General features: G+C 40.4%; 1 protein-coding gene across 1 annotated transcript in view; it reads right to left on the bottom strand.

The window, feature by feature from the left end:
- The window catches only part of rbm44 (RNA binding motif protein 44), a 77,311-nt gene that overhangs the window by 44,146 nt on the left and 6,585 nt on the right, over positions 1 to 26,580 (bottom strand). The window contains exons 3-7 of the mRNA XM_087989455.1: positions 21,431 to 21,631; positions 10,906 to 11,086; positions 9,014 to 9,063; positions 2,838 to 2,919; positions 80 to 155 (exon numbers count right to left, since the gene is read on the bottom strand). Of these exons, the coding sequence (XP_087845581.1) occupies positions 80 to 155; positions 2,838 to 2,919; positions 9,014 to 9,063; positions 10,906 to 11,086; positions 21,431 to 21,631 (590 nt within the window). The remainder of the gene's footprint in view (positions 1 to 79; positions 156 to 2,837; positions 2,920 to 9,013; positions 9,064 to 10,905; positions 11,087 to 21,430; positions 21,632 to 26,580) is intronic.

Here is a 26,580-nt window from a genome sequence, read left to right as displayed (position 1 = left end):
CTCTCATGTTTTATCTTCTAGATTTTACCTTTCTAGATTTCACATGCTTTCATACGTATCAAAGGTATATACAACTTACCCTGTTTTACAATATTTTCACAATCGGTTTCTCCTTTAACGCTATGGCCAACATTCCGATAATGACTGTTCTGTAGCTGTAACAAAATCAGAGCTTTTTTTTAAAAAAAAACTTTTTGAATTTGGTGCCTTGTTTTCAAATATGTAGCACCAATGGAAAAAATATTCATTTCTTTCTGTTGGGTATAGATTTTTCAAATAAGTCAGAGAGAGGACCAGATCCAGTTACCTATTTCTCTCTCCACTGATGTTGGAAAAACTCAGCAGGTCTGACAACAATTTCTGTTTTTATTTCAGATTTCCAGCATCTACAGTATTTTACTTTTATTTTAATTGTGGCTAGCTGTTTTTTGCAAGTTGGAGAAAATTTACATTACAGTCCAAAAGTAGTAAAGGAAACGATTAAGTTTTAAATTAATGATCTGAAGCAATGTCAGAGATGGAGGAAGAAGTAGACACTATGTAATTAGAAGCATATTTCAGGGTAAAACAAGACTCAGGATTGCAAATGGTCTGGGTCAACCTCAGAAAGTGACCAGTGACAGCAATGCAGCCAGTAGTTGGTAACATGATTTGTCGTAGGGAGCAAAGGTGATAGCTTCCCTCTTATCAATATTCGAATTGGTGAAAGTTTCTGCTTTTACAACTCTATATCACATATTCATTCATGTTCCTGGCAAGATAAGTTTTTATGATCCTGCCTAATTTCTCTTAAGATGGCCTTGGTAAACTAATGCCTTAAGCCACTTTTTTTTTGTGGTGAAGGTGCCATATCAGAATCATTTTCTTTGTTGCACTTGGTGCCTTCAGCCATTTCTTGAAGCCATGAGAAGTAAATTAAATTGATTTGATCAAAAAGACACATAACCACCAGAATCTCCAGTCTCTCAATTTAAAGAGGGCCTTACTGCTGATGAAGAGGCACTGCAACTGCAGCCCTCAAAATGGATTACAAATCCTTCACCCTCCCTATTCTAAACATCAAATATTCAAAACATCCTACAAAATACAATATATTGACAAGATAACAGTAAATCTCTGCACAAGTAAACAGAAAACAGGTTAGCAAGTTGATGTCCAACCCTCTAAATATTTCTAAAGGAGAGCTCCCGTGCTGCTGAATGCTTATCCAGGAAATAGACCCTTCGGTCCAACTCATCTATTGCTGACCAGACATCCTAAACTAATCTAGTCACATTTACCAGCATTTGGCCAATATTCCTTGAAACCCTTCCATCCAAATGCCTTTTAAATGTTGTAAGGTTTTAACACTTCCTCTGGCAGCTCAATCTGTACACACACCACCCTGTGTGAAAAAGTTGACTCTTGGTCTCTTTAAAGTCTTTCCCCTCTCACCTGAAACTTATGCCCTCGGGTTTTGGACTTGCCTACCTCAGGGAAAAGACCTCAGCTACTCACCCTATCCATGCCCTCATGATTTTATAAACCTCTATAAAAGTTACTCCTCAGCTTCCGACACTCCAGGGAAAATAACTCCAGGCTATTCAGCCTCTCCCTACAGCTCAAACCAACCAACCCTAGCAGCATCCTTGTAAATCTTTTCTGAATCCTTTTAGGTTTCACAACATCCTTTCTGTAGCAGGGAGACCAGATTGGCACGCAGTATTCCAAAAGTGGCCTAACAAATGTCCTGTACAGCCGCAACATGACCTCCCAACTCCTATACTCAATGCACTGACCAATAAAGACAAACATACCAAATGTCTTTATCACTATCCTGTCTACTTGTGACTCCACTTTCAAGGAGCTATGAACCTGTATTTCAAGGTCTCTTTGTTCAACAATATTCCCCAGGATCTTACCATTAGGTGTAAAAGTTCTGCCCTCATTTGCCTTTCCAAAATGCTGGACCTCACACTTATCCAAATTAAACTCAATCTGCCACTCCTTGGCCCATATGATCAAGGTCCCATTGTACTCTGATGTCCCATTGTCCCCAACACCTCCAATTTTGGTATCATCTGCAAACTTACAAGCCATACCTCTCATGTTCACATCCAAATCATTTATGTAAATGACAAAAGGCAGTGGACCCAGTACCGATCCTTGTGGAATACTGCTGGTCACAGGCCTCCAGTCTGAAAAGCAACCCTCCACCAACAACCCTCCGTCTTCTACCTACAAGCCAGTTCTGTATCCAAATGGCTAGCTAATCCCAACACACTCTGGAGTTATTCTGCCATTGCCTTGACTCCACATTTTCTGGATGCAGTCATGGTCAACCATGCAGGACTTTATCAAAGGCTTTTGGAAATCCAATACAGGGTGACCCCGTATCCATTGGTCCTGTTTCTGCGGTTGTAGTTACTAGTAGTTTACTGCGGCCCAAACGTATTGGAGGGAACATTCCAGAACTAGGTACCAGGAGGCTGCTGGGAAGGTACGTTTCCCATTCAAATGAATGGGTTTGCACATATCCACAGTTTGGGGCTTCCACGGCAGGTCTTGGAACGTATCCCCCGCAGGTACGGGGCGACTAGTGTACATAACTATCGACCATATATTGTTACACATGTATATTTTTTCTGCTACAAAGAAACCAACAGTGGTTAAATCTATACCTTGATTTTGGAATGTGACTTCAATGTATTTTCAGTTTCTACAGTTTTTAATGAACGATCTTGAGTCAAATTCCATTTTGTTTTGGATTATTTAGGTACATAATTTGCTGGGATTGTTCTAGCTTAGGAATTGCTTTAGTACAATATTTAATTTTTATTATTTAGCTGTATATTTACCTCACCACTTGGAACATCAGTTTCATCTTGATCTCCAACAGGAATTTCTTGAGATGGTTCCTTTTCCAATGCAAACCATTCTCTAGACAGAACAAGAAGATCCACTTGAATTTCTATGGCCAAGCCAAATTATCAAACAGTATGTGTAAAACTCATATTTCACTTTTTTTTTGAAAAACAAATGTTGTCATTTTGTTATGAATGATTAACAAACAATGCATGTTACAAAATAAAACGAGGTAGCCTTCCTAATCTATTTCTCAGCTCATGTTTTTGTGTTACTAAACAGTGAGAAAGAGAGAACATTGGAAAAATGCCTGTATGAATTTTCATACATTCTGTAAATGGGGTTCTTGTTTTCTTTAATTTATATAACAATCAAAAGAATTCACCTAAGCTGTTTATTCTAACGTTTGTGGAAATCTCCCCCGATCCATACTTTCCTCCTTGTGCATACTGGCCAAAGCAATAGTCACAATAACAGCAATATGGTACAAGTTCAAGGGTCTTGGTGCTAAGTTCTTTGCCTAGCATCCATCCTGTATATTTTACAGAAAATGTCAACGACCAGTGATCAAAACACGAGTTCTGACCAATTATTTCCTTCCTAACTGAGGAAGTGCTAAGGTTGTCTATATTCATGGATTTTTGACAATTGCTAATTCAATAGTAAACTTGGGACCTTCTATTCAATCAGCATGTAAGTTCACAACCAACAATGAAACCTTAACTTTTTTTTATATTCATTAGTGGGACCTGGGCATCACTGGCTGGCCAGCATTGATAGCTCATCCCTATTTGCCCTTGAGAAGGTGGTGGTGAGCTGCCTTCTTGAATCACTGCAGTCCACATGCTGTGAGTTGATCCACAATGCCAGCAGGGAGGGAATTCCAGGATTTTGACCCAATGACTGTGAAGGATTGGCAGTATATTTCCAAGTCAGGGTGGTGGGAGGCTTGGAGGGAAACTTGCAGGTGGTGGTGTTCCCATGCATCTGCAGCCCTTGTCCTTCCAGATGGAATTGATCGTCACGTGTACCAAGGCACAGTGAAAAGCTTTGTCTTGCGAGCAAGACAGGCAGATCACAAAGTTAAGTAGAATAATAGTAAATAATAGGTAAACAGCAGCAAAAACAAAAACACAGATACAGGAGAATGTTAAGAGTTTGAGTGTCCACTCAGTATTCTAACAACAGTAGGGTAGAAACTGTTGCAAAACTAGCTGGTGCATGTGTTCAGGCTTCTGTACCTTCTCCCTGATAGTAGAGGTTGTAGAAAAACATTGCCAGGGTAGGATGGATCTTTAAGAATGCTGGCGGCCTTTCCTTGACAGCAGGCCTAGTAGATGGATTCTATAGATGGGAGGTTGGCCTTTGTGATTGTCCGGGCCGTCTCCGATCTTGAATGATAGTTGCTATACCAGGTACTGATGCATCCAGCCAGAATGCTCTCGATGGCGCACCTATAACAGTTGGCCATGCCAAATTTTCTCAGCTACCTGAGGAAGAAGAGATGTTGTTGGGCCTTTGTAACTAGTGCATCCACATGAAGAGTCCAAGAAAGCTTGCTGTGGATGACTCCTCCTAGGAGCTTGACACTTTCCACCCGTTCCACCTCTGCTGTTAATGTGAAGAGGGGCTTAAGTAACATCCCGCCAAAAGTCCATAAGTTCTTGGTTTTGCTGGCATTGAGAGCTACTTTGTTCTCAGTGCACTATTTTTCCAGGGCTTCTACCTCCCATCTGTAGTGTTTCATCGTCATCTGAGATTCGACCGACTATGGTGTCATCAGCGAACTTGTAAATGGCATTAGTCTGATATTTGGCCATGCAGTCATGGGTATACAGTGAGTATAGTAGGGAGCTGAGTACATACCCCTGTGGGGCTCCAGTGTTGAGTGTTAGTGACAATGAAATATTGCCCCCAGTCTTCACTGATTGAGGCCTATGGGTCAGGAAACGGAGGATCCAGTTGCAGAGAGTGGGGCTTAGTCCGAGATCACCAAGTTTAGTAATCAGTCTCGAGGGGATAACAGTGTTGAAGGCTGAACTGTAGTCAATGTGTAGGATTCTTATGTAGCTGCTCTTGGTGTCAAGATGTACTAGGGAGGAGTGAAGGGCAAGTGATATGGCATCTGACATGGATCTGTTGGTCTGATAGACAAATTGGAGTGGGTCAAGAGTAGTGGGGAGGCTGGAGTTGATTAATGCCAATGACCAGCCTTTCAAAGCACTTCATGATCACCAAAGTTAGGGCCACTGGGCGGTAGTCATTGAGACATGCTGCATGAGCCTTCTTAGGCACAGGGACAATGTTGGCCCTCTTGAACAGGCAGGGAGAGGGAGAGGATGAAGACCTCTGCCAGTTGATCTGCGCATGCTCTGAGTGCACAGCCTGGTACTCCGTCTCGTCCCATTGCTTTCCTTGGATTCACACGAAGGAAAACTGATCTGACCTCTGATGCAGTGACTGTTGGGATAGGTTCGTCAGAATAGATGTTACCTCTCTGCCAAAATTCTGCTCAAAGCGAGCATAGAAGACATTGAGACAATCTGGGAGGAATATGTCATCGTCTGTTCTCTTGCATTGTCTCTTTTTAGAACCTGTGATGTCATTCAGTCCTTGCCATAGTCGCTAGGTGTCTGTCTAGGCCTCTAGTTTGGATTGGTATTGATCCTTGGCCGTCTTAATGGCTCAGCAAAGGTCATACTTGGATTCCTTATATTTGAGTGGGTCTCCTGATCTGAAGGCCTCATACCTGGTTTTTAGCTGGTTCTGTATGTCCTGATTCATCCAGGATTTCCTGTTGGGGAACACCCGGATCGACTTCCTCGATATGCAGCCCTCCACACACTTGCTGATAAATCTGTGACGGTAGTGGCGTACTCGTCCAAGATATCTGCGGATTGTTTGAACATAGCCCAATCAGCCGATTCCAGACAGTACCAGAGTTGATCCTCTGCCTCCTCTGACCAGCACTGGACCTGTATTTGCGAGGGGGTCTCCTGCTTGAGTTTTTGCCTGTAAGCCGGGAGAAGCAGCACAGCATTGTGGTTGGAATTCCTGAAATGAGAGCAGGGGATGGAGCAGTAAGGCATCCTTCACAGTGGTGTCGCAGTGGTCTAAAATGTTCGGGCCTCTGGTGGGGCAGGTAATGTTCTGGTGGTACTTGGGCAACACCTTCCTCAGATTGAAGTTGCCAGTCACAATAAACAGGGCCTCGGGGTGTTCCGTCTCCAGGGTATTAGTGGTGGAGTACAGCACACCCAGAGCTTCCTCAGCCTTTGCTTGTGGAGGTATGTACTTAGAAGTTAGTATAGCAGCGGTAAATTCCCGTGGTAGATAGAAGGGGCAGCATTTGATGGTGAGGAGTTCAAGGTTTGGGGAACAATGGCTGCCCAGGGTCGCAAAGTCCATACATCACAAGTTGTTGATTAAAAAGCAAACCCCTCCACCCTTTGTCTTACTTGAGGATGCTATGCGGTCCATACGATGGATAGAATAACCATCAGCCTGAAGTGCGCAGTTGGAAATGGATGGGTTGAGCCAGGCCTTTGTGAAGCAGAGCACACAGCAGTCCCGCAGTTCACACCGGAAGCTGAGCCGTGATCTGAGTTCGTCCATCTTGTTCTCCAGAGATTGTACATTTGCTCGGAGTAAGCTAGGAAGGGGGTTCTTGAAACCACGCAGTCTCAGTCTTACTAGCAGGCCGGCACACTTATCCCGCTTTCTCATTGGTTTCTTACATTTGAATGGTCCAGTGGTCGGGTGGAGTGGATTTTGACTGCTTCCAGTTAAGTGATCCATCCTAGGACCCTGTGGAGCAGGTTGGTTGCAGTTTGGTGTATTTTTGCAGAGGGTCTGCTTAGGAGCCAGTGTAGCAGGTAGCTTACTGAGTTTTTTTTTAAACCGGAGGGAGTGTGCTTAGGACCCAGTAGAGAAGGTAAGTTCTCGTAGGTTGTAGTCTTGGGTTTGGAAGGTGCTGTCTAAGAATCTTTGGTGAATTTCTGTAGTGCACCTTGTGGATAGTACACCCTATTGTTACTGAGTGCCGGTGGTGGAGGGATTGAATGTCTGTATATGTGGTGCCAATCAAATGGGTTGTTTGTACTGGATGGTGTCAAGCTTCTTGAGTATTGTTGGAGCTGCACCCATTCAGGCAAATGGGGAGTATTCTATCACACTCCTGACTTCTGTGTGTTAAATCCTACAGTATCTCCAATTTTTAGGAGAAATTTGTCAAAGAGAGCAGATTTCCAAATTGGGGAAGGTAGACAAGCAAACAATGAATTAAAACAGAAACTTTCTGCTACAAGTAGTAGTGCCCTAACACACTTTTCTCCTGTGGTGTGTGACCCACAATACTTTCAGTTTTCCCAGTTAAAAATCACACAACACCAGGTTATAGTCCAACAGGTTTAACTGGAAGCACATTAGCCGTCGCTCCGAAAGCTAGTGTGCTTCCTATTAAACCTGTTGGACTATAACCTGGTATTGTGTGATTTTTAACTTTGTACACCCCAGTCCAACACCGGCATCTCCAAATCATTCAGTTTTCCCTGTAGTGACATCTCTACATCAATCACTATTTATATATTAAATTTTGTTAATGTTTTGTCCAATTTGAATACCCTCGAATTGTGTTTTCTTCAGTCAAAGTCATACGTACAGTACAGATACAGATCCTTCGCCCCAACTCGTTTAGGTTTCCTAAACTGAACTAGTCCCACTTGCCTGCATTTGGCCCAAATCCCTCTATTGTCTAGATCCACCTCAAATATGTTAAAAAAACTCCAAAGAGAATGTAATGAGTGAATTTGCCCAAGTATCCCTCAATATCAAAGCAGTCAAATCGCTACAAAAACAAGCCGGAACCAATGCAAAACAGTCCCATCAGAACATCATTTGGAACAATGAACATGTTGTTGTAGTTGCACTTCAACAAGCTAAAGAGATCTTTTCCAAGAACACATAGAACTTAAACTAAATAACTCAACAAGCTACCTGGTGAGAAAACTGCTACTTATTAATGATTGACAATTTGTGATCCAGAGAGACAACAAAAGGGGTCACCAACAAAATTGAACTCAGAAGAAAAGATCCATCCTGGCAGAAGGACACTTCAATTGTGGATGTCTCCAGATCATCAGAACTGGAAAGAAACTGGAAGCTGTTTTAGCAGTCTCAAAGTGGTGAGTCCATCTGTGTATCTCAGTCAGAAACATGAAAAATTAAAAAACAGGGTTACTGTACAGAAAGCTGCCACAAGGGAATGTTCATGGCCTCGTTAGTTCAGTAAAAAATTATAAAATAAAGATAGTAGCGAAATTTCACTTGGTTTGTGTGTTCATCAGACCCTAATAATGAAATGTCACTAATGTCACAACAGCTAATGTTAACTGACTGGATCTATAGTCTCTTGGCTTCTCCCTCCATTCTGCAATAAATAATGGAAAGATATTTATAGTTTTCCAATTCAAAAGATACAATTCCCAAAACTAGATAGCTTTGGAAGATTATGATAAATGCATTTAAATTTCACCATCTTTTTCTTTTAATATCCTAAGGTGGAATCTGTCAGGTCCTAGATATTTGATTTAATTGCCATTATTTTCTCCATGCTTTGGTCTGTAAATACTAATATTAAATCCACTCAGCTTGCAAAAGGTTCTGCTGTATCAGTATCTTTTGTATTTTTCATCTTCTTGTTATCCATTATAGCCTCATTTGCATTTTAACAGGCTCAGATTCCCTTCACAATTTTTATCTGCATAAGAGAAAAATAATTCATCTGAAGTGCTTGTACTGACTCAGTTCTTAAGTCTGAAGCTGTACTGAGTTGGTGGACCTCAAATAAGATAGCAATATGCATAAATGTTCTAAATATAGTCTTATCGCTACTTAGTAAATCCTGTAACATGGTTGGAATCTGGGTTGAGATCTATTTGGTTTAGTTTTGCTATTTTAAAATTCCTGATATCTAACATGATACATGAAAAATGACTGCCAGAGAGCAAAAAGTGTCCTTGTAACTGAATAAATGTCTTCTGAAGAAAACAGAAGGTAATTAGTACAGAGAATACATAAAAGAAAAAGGTTAAATTCAGTCAAAGGTGCTTATATTTTGAAGAACTAGCCAAACAACATTTTAAAAACATTTTTGGTAGTAATTTCTTACCTATAATTTGAAGTTTTCTGATATTGAGACATTGGTTGTTGATCACCCAACTGAAATAGGAAAAAAGGAAAAAAAAATTGTTCTGGCAACCAACTAAAACAAATGCAAAGTGTTAACATTTATCAGTTTTTCTTTAAAATTAATACTGCAGCTTTATCCGTACTTTAAAGTGACTCATACTCAAGAATTAGAGATGCTCAATTTGAATTCCACTTGGAGATGACTTCTGTCCTCACTCCAGCAATGGTGAAAACATGGACAGAAAAGCTGAATTCCAATGGTGACATGATACTGATTGCCACTGACATTAAAGCAGCATGGTATAAAGGAACTTTAGTAAAAGTGAATCACACCCAGCACAAAGGAAGCTGGATATCGCTTCGGAGGCCAATCACTGATTCCAATGGCCATTAATACATGATTTCATCTGGACAATGAAGCATCTTCAGCTTCTTTATCAATGACCTTTCCTCCCAGGTAAAAAGTGCAGTGTTCAATGCCATTTACAACTGTCTGATTACTAAAGCATTCCCTACCAACATGCAACCAGACCTGGCCAAATTCAGACTTGTGTACCATATTGCAAATAACACTTGCATCACTTATTATGAGGCAATGGCCATCTAATCATCCGCCTATGATATGGAAAAGCATTATCATTGTTGAAATCCCTACTATCATTAACATGGGAGTTATCATTGAATGGAATTTTAGCTGGACTAAAAACAAAAATACTGTGGTTACAAAATCAGTTTTGATGCTGTTAATTCTGTGTCAAGTACCTCATCTCATTTCCCATGCCTGTTCACCATCAACAAGGCACAGATTAGCAACATGATAGAATACTCCCCAGTAGCTTGGATGATTACAGTTCCAAAACCAGTTGGAAAGCATATCACCACTAGGAACAAAACAGCCAATTTAACTGCCACTAGATCAGTCACCTCAAACATTCAGTGATTACCAATGAAGCTGTGTTTGTACTGTGCGCCCATAAAACTGCAACTACCTGACTTGGCTATTTCAAATCTACTTTATTTCTCAAATCCAATACCTTACCGCCAAGTTGAACAAGGGTAGCAGACAAATGGACACACCAGCAGGAAGGTTACATGTGAGTTACATAGCATCTTGTATCAGAAGTGATCTATGGTTGCACCTAAATTTCATAGACTATAACAGTTCAGCAAGACAGCTCATTATCAATTCTCAAGGTTAATTAAGAATGGAAAGTAAGTGTTGATCTTGCCATTAATACCCATATACACAAATACTGTATATACTCATTATAGATCAATCTCATGAATAAGTAGACCTCTTGTTTTGGCCAAAAAATCTGGTATTTTTCACATACCTTGCATATAAGTCGACCATAGTTTTTCAGGGTCTCTTTTGTTGTTTATTACTTTATATAGAGATCTGGTTTTTGTTTGTCCATTTTTTGACTCATGCCAAGCATGAATTTCATCTCCTCAAAAACAATACCTCATGTATAAGTCGATACCCTAATTTCAGCTTAAAAAAAAAGTCTTCAAAACTTGACCTATACACAAGTATACCCAGTAACAACACTGCTTTAAGCCAGCATGCAGCATAGTTGTAATTAATGAAGTTCTGATAAAAAAAAACTGAGCACACATTTGGTGATCGTGAAGTATGGGCCTTCCAGTATGCACTCCAAACCTATGAACTGAAATGGAATACAATCCTAAAGGAATGTGTATATCAAGCAAAGAGAATTTCCACATATACACATTGATCAGGAGAATTTTAAAGATGGTTATACTTTTCAGTCATTATAGAGATCAGGCTAATCTAAAAGGAAAATTATTTAGAGAATATGGACATGATCCTGGCTAATATCAAATATACAAGTAATTATTCAAGCATACCATAGCAGGAACAAATGGAGAATATGACAGTCCTTGTAGCTCAACAGACAATGAAGGGAGATTGTCCAAAGTCATTCCTTCCAGCACTTTCTGCATTGTACTCTGATAGTTTATTTTAAGCTCCTGTAAAGCAGATGATATAGCTATGCCATACTCAGTGCCAACTTCCAAACATGACAACCTATTCAAGAGAAAGAAATATTAATACTCAAACAGGACAGTTGGACACAAATGGATCAAACAAAAAAAAAACGTAAATATCAGGCACCTGAAATATAACAATGTCATGTTTTAATATGGAGAAAGATTATTTTGGACAAGACTATTCACCAAATTCTCTCTGATGAAGGATCTCATCAATAAGTTATGACAGAGAACATCTGAACAATTAGTGGTACACCCTGCTGAAGACCAACATTTTCAAATGAAAATTTTGCACTAATCTACTGATTTAATATCACAGCCTAATCAATGTGTGTTTAACTATTAGGCTTGAAAAATAGGGTCAATTTCTGTTCCAAAAATAGTTAAGAAACAATATATCAAAATATTTCAAAAGCCCATGCAATTATAATAATGCCAAGATTATTTAATATGAATGATAAACTGCTGATGATATAATCAAAGTAATAATATGACAGATGTGATACCAGGTGAACATGCTGAAAATGTGGAGTCTCAACGGTAGCTTACAGAATTGGAGGAGAGTTTCTCTGCATGCATAAAAGAACAAGAGAAATGGAAGTAAAATATTTAGTCCCTTGTACGTGCTATTCAATAAAATTACATCTTGCCATAATCTATGATTGTTATGGCATGTCTGCTTAATCTGTTGGGTTACTTTGTGGAGAGTGAAGATTGCAGAAACTATAATGTTGCTACACACAGTGAATTCCAAATTAGATCTTCATCCACGAAATTGGCAGTTAGGAAACTTGCATTTCAATAATAGGTGCTAGAATTATAATGGGTGCTAAAATTATAACAGGCATATTTTGAGGAAGTAGTATGTTTATTTCTCAAACAATATTGAGGCAATCTGGCACAACATTTGTATTTTCAATTTGTGGGAAAACAGTTCCACAAGACCAGATCTTTGTCAAAAATTGTATTTTTACTTCTCAGACACTTTTACACACCTGCCTGTAATTTTACATGGGACAGGTGATGCCTATGGTGACTCACTCATCTATATCCCAACAGGCCAATTATCCGTCCATGCAAAGATCACTTCCTGCCTTGCTCCATTTCAAGGCTGGTGAGAGGAGTTGAATGATGGGGCAAGACTGGAATCCACACTGCTCAGGTCTTAAACAGGAAGGGCTACATGAGAGAAGTGGGAGAACTGCCTTTAAGGCCAACACAAAGCTCAGATCCCATAAATGTTTCCTTCCCCCAGCCATTCCAGGAGGTTTATCATGATCATCCTCTCCTTCTAATGTCCCAATCCTCACCTCTAATCCACATAGTGAGATCCTCTGCATGCATCTGTTCCTTGACTCTGAGGATGGCTGATGTCCAGTCCTTCTTTTCATTGATGTCACTGACACTGAAAGGACTGCACAGCTCCCAACTATCAGATTGAGGGACAAAAATCCAGTTTTTGGCAAATTGGCACTCCTCAATATGGGCGACCTTTAATCAGCAGAGGGACTATCACGATTGGCATAGGCATGGCATGAAACCCCAATATTAGTGTTACGATCCACTCGGGAAGGTGCACTGCTTCTCAACATACAGTACTCCCACAGTCACTACAAAATGTTATGAGCTAATCAAAGTTTGCAAAGATTTATGTCTGTTGGAATCAAGTCAACAGAAAACACTGACAAGGTTCCTGCACTTAAGAAACAAATATTCTTTTAAAATAATTAATTTTTAGCTATGAATTATTAACACAGATCTCGAAGAGTTAAAACTCTAACCCAGTTTTAAAACCCCTGCATACATACACTGATAGATTGATAAATAAAACACTGGCGTTTATGGTTTAGGCAAAATAAAACTGGAACCACCGTTCAATTGCATTAGTCCATTGGGTTCATTGAGTTGACCTTTTTACTTTTCAATTTTCTTTCTCCAGATTGTTTTGACTATTCTGCAGAAAACACATGGTGATTGGTATACTGTACTAAATACAAAGACTTTTTGTTATTTGGTAAAGGCCTAGTTCACAGCACCTGATGAGAAAAAAGATTAATTCCTTCAGGCTCTTTAATGAGCGAGGGAGCAGACAGTGAGTGAGTGAGTGAGTGAGAGAGAGAGAGAGAGAGCAAGAGAGAAATCGCACAAGAGAGAGGTAGAGCGACATAGAGATCGCACATGCAAGCTGCTCCACTGCCAAGGAACCATCCTCAACTGTCTCAATTAGAGTCATAGAGATGTACAGTATGGAAATAGACACTTTGGTCCAGTCCGACCATGCTGACCAGATTGGACCAAAGGGTCTGTTCCCATGCTGTACATCTCTATGACACTATAACTCTAAATGAGACCAGTTGAGGATGGTTCCTCGGCAGTGGAGCAGCTTGCATGTGTGATCTCTATTTCTCTCTACCTCTCTCGTGCGCTCTCTCTCTCTCTCACTGTCAGCTCCCTTGCTCGTTAAACAGCCTGAAGGGATTACCAATCAGTTACTTGTTGCCAGCCAAATCTCTGTACATATTTCCTGCTGTGTACAATCTAAAAACAGGTTCTCTCAATGCCTGAACAAAGCAGAAATCTAAACATCACATACAAGTTTCAGTAACTTGTTTATAAAACAGTAACATTTTTAAAATGGTCCTCTGTCGCCCCCATCCTCTGTAAGCAACAATCAAAACTTCAGAAAATAACATTTTACATCTGAAAATCCCAGCCCCTACTGCTTCGAATGGATTACTGTTCATTCTTCTAAACCTTAAGGCAACTAGACTGAATCTAATAAATCAATGAATCAGGTAAATCTTTATTGCGCTCCTTCTAGTTCAAGAGTATCCTTCCTTTAGGAAGGAGGTCAAAACTGTATGCAATCCTCTAGGTGTCCTCTCATTAATGCTATGTACAATGATGATAAAATGTCTTCACCATTATATGCCAACAGCTTTGTAATAAAGGTTAACTTGTGATTTGTTTTGCTAATTGATTCCTAATTGTACCTTTATGATAGTGTTGTGGTACAAGGATACCCAGAACCCTCCAACTGCCACCATTTCTCAATCTCACCATTTAAAATATTTTCCACTTTTCTATTTTTCCTACCCGAGAGTAGATTGCTTCAAATCTTCCTATGTAGCACTCTATTTCCAACATGCATGTTTACTCATTTAGCCTGCATAAATCCCTTTGCATTTTCTCTCTCTCTCTCTATCTTCCTCACAGCTTACATCTTCACTTAACTTTGCAATATTAGTAAACTGGTATATTCTTTTCTCATGCTTGGTATATCCTCTTCAATACAGAAAACAAAGCAAATGCACAGTACTCCAAGTGTGGTGTCAGCAATGCTCTATAAAATTGTAGCAAAATATTCCCACTTCTACACTCCACTCCCCTTCCAACAAACATCACTTCATTTGTCTACTTTATCATTTGCACTATCTGCTTATTAACTTTTGATTGATGTCCAAGGACACCCAGATCCTTCTGCATGTCAAAGGTCTGCAATCTGTTTAAATAATATGCTGCTTTCTATTCTTCCTGCCAAAGTGGACAAGGTCATACTTTAGGTTATATTTGAACTGACACGTTTGTCCATTTGTATAACCTATTGTTATCTCTTTGTAGATTTATGTCCTCTTCTCAACATATTTTTCTACCGAACATCTGGTCTACCACTATTTTTTGCAGCATTGTACACATTTTCTTTCAATTTAATAGTATTCTTAACTTCCTTAGTTGACCACAAATGGTGCTTCCACCTCAATATACCAAATATCTCATTAAATGTCTGCTCTTGCATCTTACCTTTTAAGATATTTTCCCAAAATACTGTAGCCAACTGTTTTCACAATTTTGTAATTTTCTTTATTCGAAGACAGGATTTCAAACTTAGGTTCTTCACCCTAAAACTGAATGTGATGGTAGGATCACTCTTTGCCCATAGGAACCTTTGCTTGTACAGTCTTTATTGCATGACTCTCCAAGACACTGGTACCAGCAAAATTCAATTTTTAAAATGATTACTCATGGGGGGTGGACAACGTTGGCTAGACCAACATTTTATTACTACTTCCTAATTGCCCAGACAGCAGTTAAGGGTCAACCATATTACTGAGACTGTGTCTCAACTGAATAATGAGCGGGCGAGATAAGGATAGTAGACTCTCTTAAAAGACACCTTAAAGGGAAATCAGGAGGGCAAAAAGGGGACATGAGATAGCTTTGGTAAATAAGGTTGAGGAGAATCCATAGAGATTCTACAACTATATTAGGGGCAAAAGAGCAAATGAGAGAGAATAGGGACCCTTAAAGATTAACAAGGCCATTTAAGTGTGGAACTACAGCAGATGGGTGAGATACTAAATGAAAATTTCAGCTCAGTATTTATTGTAAAATACATGGAAGCTAGGGAAACTGAAAAATAGATATCAATGTCTTGACAATAGGTCATACAACGCATATAGGTCATACGTTCCTAAAAATCAGGTGGAACCCAGAACTTTGTGGGAAGCTAGGGAAGAGACTGCAGGGCCTCTTTCAGAGGTAATTGTATCATCGACAACCACAAGTGAGGTTCTGGAACATTGGAGCATTGTGTAAGAAAGGCTGCAAGGAATTATAGATTGGAGAGTCTGACATCAATGGGGGGTAAGTTGTTGAAGGGGATTCTGAGAGATAGGATTTGCATGTATTTGGAAAGACAAGGACCAATTAAGGATAGCCAGCATAGCTTTGTGAGTGGGAAATTATGTCTTATGAATTTCATTGAGTCTTTTTTAAAAGAGATCACCAAGACAGATTAAGGCAGAGCAACATATGTTGTCAATATGGATTTTAACAAGGCCTTCAACAGGTTCCACATGGTAGAGTATTTAGTAAAATTAGATCACACAGGATCCAATTGGATACAAAATTGTCTTGAAGAGACAGATGTGAGCGGTAGAGGGTTGCTTTTTGGACTGGAGGCCTGTGACCAGCAGTGTGCAGTAAGGATTGATGTTGGGTCCACTGTTGTTCATCATTTATATTAATGATTTGGATGAGAATATAGGATGTTTCATTAGTAAATTTGCAGATGACACCAAAATTGGTAATATAGTGTACAGTGAATAAGGTTATCTAAAAAACACAATAATATCTTGATCAGGTCAGCCAATGGGTCAAGACGTGTCAGAATAAGTTTAATTTAGATAAGTGTGAAGTGTTGCATTTTGATAAGGCAAACCAGAGTAGGACATACACAGCTAATGGTAGGGCCCTGGGTAGTGTTGCTGAAGGACTATGGGTGCAGGTTCATAGTTCCTTGAAAGTGATGTTGCAGGTAGACAGGGTGATGGTAAAGGTGTTAGGCACACTTGCCTTCATTGATCAGAGTACTGAATATAGGTTGGGACATCATGTTGCAGCTGTACAAGACATCAGTGAGGCCACTTTTCGAATACTGTATACAATTCTGGTCGCCCTGCTATATGAAGGGAGTTGTTCGATTAGAAAGGATACAGAAAAAAAAATTATAAGGAAAATACTGGAACTGGAGGGTTTGTGTTATAAGGAGGAGTTGGATAAGCTGGCACCACTTTTCCCCAAAGTATCACAGGTTGAGGGATGACTTTATAGGAGGTTTATGTTGAAGAGTTAAATCTTTGTTAATTGATGTTATAAAAAGTGAGGACCAGTTCAGTCTTGTTGTATACTTAGTAGGGATTGTCATTAAATTTTTTTTCTTGTTATTCTTCTAAGTTTTGTTTAAACTTTGTCCAGAGCGGTGGTGACATCAGTGGAGGGCCATAGCAGAACTGGCTGGAGGCCTGAGTGGAATGGAGATGGCCAGCATTCCCTGAGCAGAGTGGGGACGTCTAGCACACTGGTGGCCCAAACCGAATGGAGATGGCCAGCGGACTGGATGCCTGAGCAGAGTGGGGATGACCAGCGGAATGGAGTAGGGATGGTTGTTGGACTGGGGACCAGAGCGAGCAGTCAGCAGCTTGCAAGCCCAGTCAGACCACGTGTGGAAGCCCCCTGCACTGATCTGGGCCCTTTATGAAAGAACTGTAATGATTACCTTTTTTAATTTTAGTTCTTTTTTTTCTTAATTATACTATGAATAACTAAGGTAATGTAATCTTGCTTTTGGGGCAGCAGGGTGGCTCAGTGGTTAGCATTGCTATCTCAGTCACAGGGACCCATGTTTGATTCCAGCTTCGGGTGACCGTCTGTGTGAAGTTTGCACATTCTCCCAGTGTCTGCGTGGGTTTCCTCCGGGTGCTCCGGTTTCCTCCCACAGTCCAAAGATGTGCAGGTCAGGTGAATTTGCCACCCTAAATTGCCCATAGCATTAGGTGCATTAGTCAGAATGAAATGGGTCTGGACAGGTTACTCTTCGGAGGGTCAGTGTGAAGTTTTGGGGCCGAAGGGCCTGTTTCCACACTGTAGGGAATCCAATCGAATCTTTCTTTATCTCTCTATTTTATATCTAAGATTTGAACCTAGGTACTTTGTTTCGAAGGTACTGCCATGTGGGGCGACACTGCAAACTTTTCACTGTACTCCACGACACACAACAATAAACCTAATTCTGATTCTAAAATCATGAGGAGCACGGACAGGATGAATAACCAAGATCTTTTTTCAAGGGAAGGGGAGTCTAAAACTGGATGGCATGGGTTTAAGATGAGAGGGGAAAGATTTAAAACGGTCTGAAGGGCAGCTTTTTTATGCAGAGGGTGGTGCATGTATGGAATGAGCTGTTACGTTGCAGATGTGGGTTCAATTACAACACTAAAAAGACTTTCGGACAAGTACATGAATAGGAAAGGTTTAGAGGGATATGGGCCAAATAGAGGCAAAAGGGACTAGTTCAGTCAAAGGTACCTGGTTGGCATGTATGAATCTGACCGAAGGATCTGTTTTTGTGCTGTACGACTCTTATCACTCTGAGTAAACCACAAGACTTTTACGACAATCAACAGTGGTTATGTGGTTGCCAGTAGATTAGATATTTATTCCAGACTTTTACTGAATTCTGGTTTCATCATCACCATAATGGGAATTGCACAAAAACTAGGAGCAGGAGTCGACCATTTGGCCCTTTGAGCACACTCCACCATTCAATAAGATCATGACTGATCTTACAGTGACCTCAACTCCACTTACCTGCCCTCTCACCATAACCCTTAATTCCTTTATGGTCCAAAAATAATCTTAGCTTTAAAAACTTTCTGAGGAATCACAACCCTCTGGGTGAAGAAGTTCCTTCTCAATTCAGTCCTAAATCTGCTTCCCCTAATTTTGAGGATATGCCCTCTTATCCTAGTTTTAACCGCCAGTGGAAATATTCTCTCTACTTCATTCCATCTATTCCCTCCATAATTTTATATTTTTCTATAAGATTCCCCTTCAATCTTCTAAATTCCAATGAATATAATCCCAATCTATACAGACTCTCTCATAAGCCAACCCCTCTCAACTCTGCAATTAACCTAGTGAACCTCCTCTGCATCCCTTCTAATGCCAGCACATCCTTTCTCCAGTAAGGAGACCACAACTGCACGCAGTACTCAAGTTGTGGCCTCACCAACACCCTATACAACTAAAGCATAACCTCTCTGTTTTTAAACTGAACCCCTTCAGCAATGGAGAACAAAATTCAATTTGCCTTCAATTCAACTACCTGTTGCACCTGCAGACCAAAGCTCTGTGATTCATGCCAGGTTCCTCTGCACAGCAGCATGCTGCAATTTTTTACTATTCAACTAATAGTCCTTTCTACTGTTATTCCTACCAAAATGGATGACTTTACATTTATTAACATTGTACTCCCTCTTGCAGACCTTTGCCCGCTCACTTAAACTATCGATGACCCTTTGCAAAGTTTCATAGTCCTCTGCACACTTTGCTATACCACTCATCTTAGTGTCATGTGCAAACTATGACACACTATACATGGTCTCCCTCTCCAAATCACCCATGTAAATTGTGGATAATTGCACACTGATCCCTGAGGCACATCACTAGTTACTGATCGCAAACCAGAAAAGCACTCTTTTATCCCCACTCTTTGCTTCCTGTTAGTTAACCAATCTTCTATCCATGCTAATATATTGCCTTTAACTGTTTGCTTCTTTATCTGATGCAGCAGCCTTTTGTGCGGTACCTTGTCGAACACCTTTTGAAAATCTAGACACACTACATCCACTGGGTCCCTACTGTCCAACGTACTCATAATGTCTTCACAGAATTCCAGTAATTAGTTAAGCATGACCCACCCTTCATGAACCATGCTGCAGGACAATTTCTAACTAAATGACTTCCTATTTCTTCCTTGATAATTGACTCAAGCATTTTCTCTATTACAGAAGTTAAGCTAACCGGTCTATAATTCTCCATCTTTTGTCTACCTTTTTTAAAGTTTGGAATCATATTTGCTGTTTTCCAATCTGCTGGAACTGCCCCAGAGTCCAGTGAATTTTGGAAATTTACCACAAGTACATTTGCTATTTCTCCCAAAATTTCTTTTAGTACCCTGGGATGCATTCCATCCATTTGAACCCATTTCTTCAGAATATTAGGTTGGGACTCTGGATTACTGGTCCAGTGGCATTACACCATGCTACTGCTGCCTCCAATGAAGTGATCACAATAACAGAATTCCCAAAACAGGTGCGTGTGGTTCTCAAATTGAAAGTTACCTCACCTACATCAATCTTGGAGCCACATATCCAGCTGTCTGTTCTCAGGCACCTTATGCAAATGTTCTATCATTTAGTTATTCATATCGAAATTACCATCTTTATTATTATCTTGCTTTTTAATGCAGGTTTTCACTACCGGCTCATATCCCCACAGAAAAAACATCTTTCTTAGCCCTTTTGTTATCAGCACCAACGTGGACAATGACAACTGGTCCTTCATTAACTCCTCACCGCCCAAACAAATCCTCAAGACCAGATACCAAACAAACAGTCAACAAAGCCTTTGTAATTTCTGGTCATGGCCATAGAGAACACTATCTATCTTCCTGACTAGACTATATTATACTGCTACCGTACTCTTTTTCACTTCCTCCTTGAATGGCTTCCCATACCATGGCACCACAGACAATTTATCCATCTAACTTGTAGGCTATTCCTCATCTACTCAGGTAGCAAAAATCAAAGACTTCTTCCAGCACTGCACTTAGGATCTACTTACTTACCTAAGTCATAGTCACATCCTCCAGTTCTTGAAAATTAACTCGATCTATATCACAATCTAGCCTAAGGGAGAATACGCATCCTAATTCAAAATCTCCAGGTAACTCCTTCCTCCCTGATGCTCTACAATTTTTGTATGTCAGACCCCACTTCAACAAGAGAGTTGAAGCTCTTCCTAATGGAAAAATATTTAATCTGCTCCTTAACTTAATGCCTTTAAGAGAGTTTTGTTTTCTCGTTTTGACTATTTCCTCAATTTTACACATTTCTTTAGATGACACAGTTCAAAGTTATATAATCAAAATTTGAGTAAAGCTGGGTAAAGGATGAAAAAGCAGAAAAGGTAAATAAAATTTAAGCAACATATTAAAGATCATACTCAGGGACTTCAAGAATTTCTGCTTGGAAAGTAAAATGTGTCAAGGATGCCAAGGTGCTTTCCACAGATGAAGAGATGATCATACTCAAAAACAAATGGGTCACGAGGTGGCGTAGTGAACAGCTGCTGGTGTGCATGCAAACATGCCCCAATAGAAGATGTTGCTCTTGGGAGGTAAAGGTTCTTTTGACTGTTCTCTTAAATCAAATAATTCTGAGTATACCATCATTTTAATCTTTCACCTAAAGTTCCCTTGGTGCCTTTGGAACACCTTGCATATTGATGCAGCTAGTTTCCAGCATAATTACAGAAACTGAAATTTGTAATGGAAAAAAGTGTGAAATAACAAAGTAGTCAGCAATAAATTTTTGAATGGATAATGTTATTTCAAGAGTTCAATGTTCAGTCCTGTGAACCTACATGAATAGTTTTTTTTTTAAACCGGCATGGACATGATGGACTTTTCTGTGCTATAGGTTTCTGACTTTATTCAGAACCCATCATATGCTGCACTCAGAAGTTTAAACTTTTTAGTTTTCTTTCATGGAGACTTTGAAGCAACAATTCAAATTAAATTGGTTTGCTTCTACCCATTTCCCATACTACAAATTTAGAAGATGGATTCAGACCTGTCAAGATCAAGGAAATATTAGGAGTGAGATTTATGATCAAAAAGCTGCAAATCTATGGCAAGTCATTTACTTTGGAAATCATTAGATAGCACATTTCAACCAAACTGCCTGAGACTGCACCAATGCAATACATACTTAAAACAGAGCATAGACATTTTACATAATCAGCATAATACACTTACCCCAGGTCTATAAAGCCTCTTTCCTCGACAGCCATGTTGTAAACTCTCCAACAATGCTGTTGACACATCCAATATTGCATTTTCAAAAGCTGTAACTCTGCCTTTATAGCTCTCTGCTTCATACTGCTGCAACAATCTGATGAATGATTTCCATCTTCAGTGACAGACAGGTAAAGAGAATTCTGCTGTTGCAGTTCTGTACTTTAAATAAATTGTAAAAAAAAATGTTTAGGAGCACATTTCATATTTGCTCCTAAAGACACCAATGGCTTTATAGTCAATTGATATACTTTTTGTGTGCACAGTATTTACTGTCATTGCATAAACCTAGAGAGCAGAATTTTCCTTATGAAGTCTACTGTGGACTCTTGTAAATATAAACCTGAAATTACATATGCATGCGCAAGGAGAACAAAAAGCTTGTGTGGCGGGTAAAATGGAAGTTCTCAATTCAGCTACTGCTACTATACAGGCTCATTGGCCCAGCTATCATATTTAATGGGGTAGCTGGACAGCCATTCATTTATTGCATGCCAAGAGGTTCAGTCAGCCCATGCTGGTTGTGCCAATACCTCCACCTAGAGATGTCACAAACTAGCAAGAGGCTCCATCGTTCAGTGATACCTTCCTGCATGTTCTCCTATAGGTTGCCCATGAAAAATCCTCGGCCCTGAGCTCCAGTAATGGTAAAAATAGGCTCTCGCATTTGATTTGATTTATTTATTGTCACATGTACTTTGTTCCAAAATACAGTGAAGAGAGTGAATAGTTGCCATTCTCTGGCCCCATTTTAAAGCAGAGAAAAATAAACCAGAACATAGAATATAAAGGCAGAAAAGTGAACAAATAAAGAAATTGTTCAACTTTACAATCCTTCTAGTTAAGTGTTTTATCATAGGCCATGGGCCTTTGCCGCACCATTGAATAAAGATCGCCACTCTTTTAAACCACCTTGCCTCCACAGACACTCTCACCTCTATGAGTACTCTATGGACCTTGCCAATGCAGACACTACCGATACTGCTGGGTACTGCACCGGCCCAAACTCAACTCTGCTGCCGCCTCGGGCCTACTTTGGGCTCATCTTGCCAATGCAACTGCTGCTGATGCTACGATAAATCCCATCTGGCCCAGGGGACTTACCTATTTTCACATTTTCCAGAATTGTTAACACCTCCTCCTCGTGAACCTCAATCCCATCTAGTCTAGTAGCCTGTATCTCAGTAATCTCTCCGACAACATTGCCTTTTTCCTGTGTGAATACTGATGAAAAATATTCATTTAGCGCTTCCCCTATCTCCTTGGACTCAATGCACAACTTCCCATTACTACCCTTGATTGGCACTAATTTTTATCTTGTCATTCTTTTATTCCTGATATACCTATAGAAGGCTTTAGGGCTTTCCTTGATCCTACCTGCCAACGACTACTCATGACCCCTCCTGGCTCTTCTTAGCTCTGTCTTCATGTCTTTCCTGGTTAACTTTTAACTCTCAAACACCCTAACAGAGCCTTCACATCTCACCGTAACATAATTTGGAGATGCCGGTGTTAAGACTGGGGTGTACAAAGTTAAAAATCACACAACACAATTGGAAGCACACTCGCTTTCGGAGCACTATCTAACATAAGCCTTCTTCTTCCTCATGACAAGAGATTTAACTTCTTTAGTAAACCACAGCTCCCTCACTTAACCATTTCCTCCCTACCTGACAGGTACATACTTATCAAGGACACACAGTAGCTGTTCCTTGGATAAGCTCCATATTTCAATTGTGCCCCTCCCCTGCAGTTTCCTTCCCCATCCTATGAATCCTAAATCCGGCCTAATCACATCATAATTGCCTTTCCCCCAGCAATAACTCTTGCACTGCAGTATATACCTATCCCTTTCCATCGCTAAAATAAACATAACTGAATTGTGGTCGCTATCAACAAATTGCTTACCCACCTCCAAATCTAACATCCGGCCAGGTTCATTATCCAGTACCAAATCGTCTCATTGGCATGTCTGCATATTGTGTCAGGAAACCATCCTGCACACATTGGACAAATACTAACAAGTATTTCCAGTCAATATTTGGAAAGTTAAAGTCTCCCATAACAACTACCCTGTTATTCTCACTCCTATCCAGAATTATCTTTGCTAGCCTTACTTCTAAATCTCTGGAACTATTTGGAGGCCTATAGAAAAGTCCCAAACAGGGTGACCTCTCCTCTCCTGTTTCTCACCTCAGCCCATACTAGCTCAGTAGACGAGTCCTCAAACGTCCTTTCTGCCACTGTAATATTGTCCTTGACTAACAATGCTATACCTTCCCCTCTTTTACCATCTGATCTGTTCTTACTGATACATGTATATCCCGGAACCTGCAACAACCATTCCTGTCCCTATTCTATCCATGTCTCTGAAATGGTCACAACATCGAAGTCCCAGGTACCAACCCACGCTGCAAGTTCATCCACCTTACTCTGGATGCCCCTGGCGTTGAAGTAGACACATTTTCTGCTTGTTGGTGAACTCTTGCGACCTCACTACTCTCAACCTTCTGGACACTGGAACTACAATTTAGGTTCCCATCCCCCTGCTCAATTATTTTAAACCCTCCTGAAGAACATTAGCAAATATCCCCCCCCAGGATATTGGTACCCCTCTGTTTCAGGTGTAGACCATCCTGTTTGTCGAGGTCCCACCTACCCCAGAATGAGTGCCAATTATCCAGGAATCCGAAACCCTCCCTCTTGCACCATTCCTGCAACCATGTGTTCAACGCCTCTCTCTCCCTATTCCTCATCTTGCTAGCATGTGGCCCCGGCAACAAACCAGAGATAATACTCCGTTTGTTCTACCATTAAGCTTCCACCCTAGACCTGAATGTCTGCTTTAAATCCCCATCCCTTTTCCTACCTATGTCATTAGTACCTATGTGGATCATAATTTGGGGCAGCTTCCCCTCCCCTCAAGGATTCCGAAAACATGATCCGAGACATCACGATCCCTGGCACCTGGGAGGCAACACACCAAGCGTGAGTCTCTCTCGTTCTTGCAGAACCTCCTATTTGTCCCCCTAATTATGGAGTCCCAATGACTAATGCTCTATTCATCTCCCCCCCCTTCCCTTCCAAGCAACAAGGACAGATTCTGCGCCAGAGACCTGTACTCCATGGCTTACCCCTGATAAGTCATCCCTTCCAACATTATCCAAAACGGTATTCTTCTTATGGAGGGAAGCGGCCACAGGGGATTCCTGCACTGTCTGCCTGTTCCCTTTCCGTCCCTTGACAGTAATCCATCTGCTTCTTTCTTGCACCCGAGGTGTGACTACTTGTTCCTCGACCAACAAAGACAAGCATGCTATACGCCTTCTTCACCACTCTAGTGGCCCTGCAAGCAAATTTCAGGGAGCTATGGACTTGAACCCCCAAGATCTTGAGGTGACAAGAGTGCACCCATGCTGCAGTAAGATAGTACTTGTGCTTGTCTGATTAGGCCCATAACTATTATTCCATCCAGGATCTTGAGAGCAAGGGACTAGAGTGTTGTGCTGGTATGTAGTGTGCAATAGGCACAAAGGCTAGGCCTTTGCAAACTGACTTGTGTATGCAAGGGATCATACTATGAACAGAGCCAATGTAAAACAGGGTGTTTTCTTTGAGGGAGTAAAGACTAATGTAAATGAACTCAATGATGTTCGTTCCAAATAGAAAATGGTGGGCATTCCAGCCAGCAATATTTTAAAATTTTATAAAATTCAAATATAATTAGATCACTTAGCCTGGAAACTATAGAGTTGCCAAAGTTTTGTCTGCCTCTTTTCACTATTGCCCTGAGTTCTTCCTGTCCACCTACAATAGCCTGCAATTTCAAATCTCCCACCACCCCAATCAGCACCACTGCCTGTTTTCACTGAAGGGGACATCTCAGTCTTTCACCACTTCCTTTCCGAGGACTTTTTCCATCCCTCCTGCCTTTTGAATTAAGTTTGTGGAAGACATAATCTGTCACGATGATACAGGACACTTTATGGGAAATAGTCAAATGCTCTGCATCAGCAGTCCAAACACCTGAATTTAATGTTCAGCAAGCCCATTGTGTGTTTAGTGGTAGCCTTACAGAAGCATATATGGCTTTCCTTACTGATATGTCAGCTAAGTCTTCTGGAAATCTCAGTCTCGGGAACAACACAGTATAAAGATATCTATGTACTCTGATTTCTCCACCATTATTGTTCATGATTCTGCTGTTAATATTTTGTACAATCTTCAAACCCAGCATTACTTTTAAGATAATTATGCACTTCTAGCCCCCTGCCCAATATGAGACTATCTTTAACTTCCTCAGTTAGCAATGGATGCTAAGACCATAAGACATGGGAACAGAAGGAGATCATTCATCCTACTGAGTAGTAGGAGAGATATTGCTGATCAGGAAGTCCCCAACTCCACTTTCCTGTCTTTATTCCCTTGCTGAATAAAAACCTGCCATTGTAGCCTTAATATTCTAAAAGGACACAGCTTCAATAGCTCTGTGCAGTGAATAATTCCACATATTTAATGTACTCTGGGAGAAGAAATTTCTCTTCTCAGTCTTAAATGAATGATCCCTTACTTGGAGATTTGCTTTTTACTCCTAAAATCTCTTGAGATTCAAGGAAAACAGCCTCTCAATATTTACTCTGCCCCCTACGTGTCAAGTATTTCAATAAGGTTGCCACATTCTTCTAAACTCCAAGGTGTAGAAGGTCAAACTACTCATCTCCTAAGAAAATCCCTCCATATTGGGGTCAACCTACTGAATCGTCTCTGGACTGCCAGTATGTCTTTCCTTCTGTAAAGGAACCAAAATATTTCCAGTACGCTAGATGTAGTCTGATTAGTGCCTTGTCTAGTTTTAGCAAAACCACTTTTCGCTTTGAAATAAAGCCCATCATTCCACAAACCTTCCACATTCCCTACAAAATTTGTAGTTTTGTGATTCATGCACAAGAACCTCCAAATCCCTCTGTATTGCAGCTAGTATACAAATGGGTGCTTTCTCATGAGAGAGACAACTGCTGATCATTTAACAGGAGGGTCATTGGGGAGGGGAGAGGTTGAGGTAATCTTTATGGTAACCTCAGCTAGTGCAGGAATTGAAAGAAACCAAACTG

The sequence above is a fragment of the Chiloscyllium plagiosum genome, unplaced genomic scaffold (assembly GCF_037043375.1).
Source record: "Chiloscyllium plagiosum isolate Xiang-an unplaced genomic scaffold, Cpla_swu_hap1 HiC_scaffold_7, whole genome shotgun sequence".
Classification (NCBI taxonomy): domain Eukaryota; kingdom Metazoa; phylum Chordata; class Chondrichthyes; order Orectolobiformes; family Hemiscylliidae; genus Chiloscyllium; species Chiloscyllium plagiosum.
The sequence above is the reverse complement of the archived record's forward strand: the minus strand, read 5'-3'. Positions and strand labels throughout refer to the sequence as shown.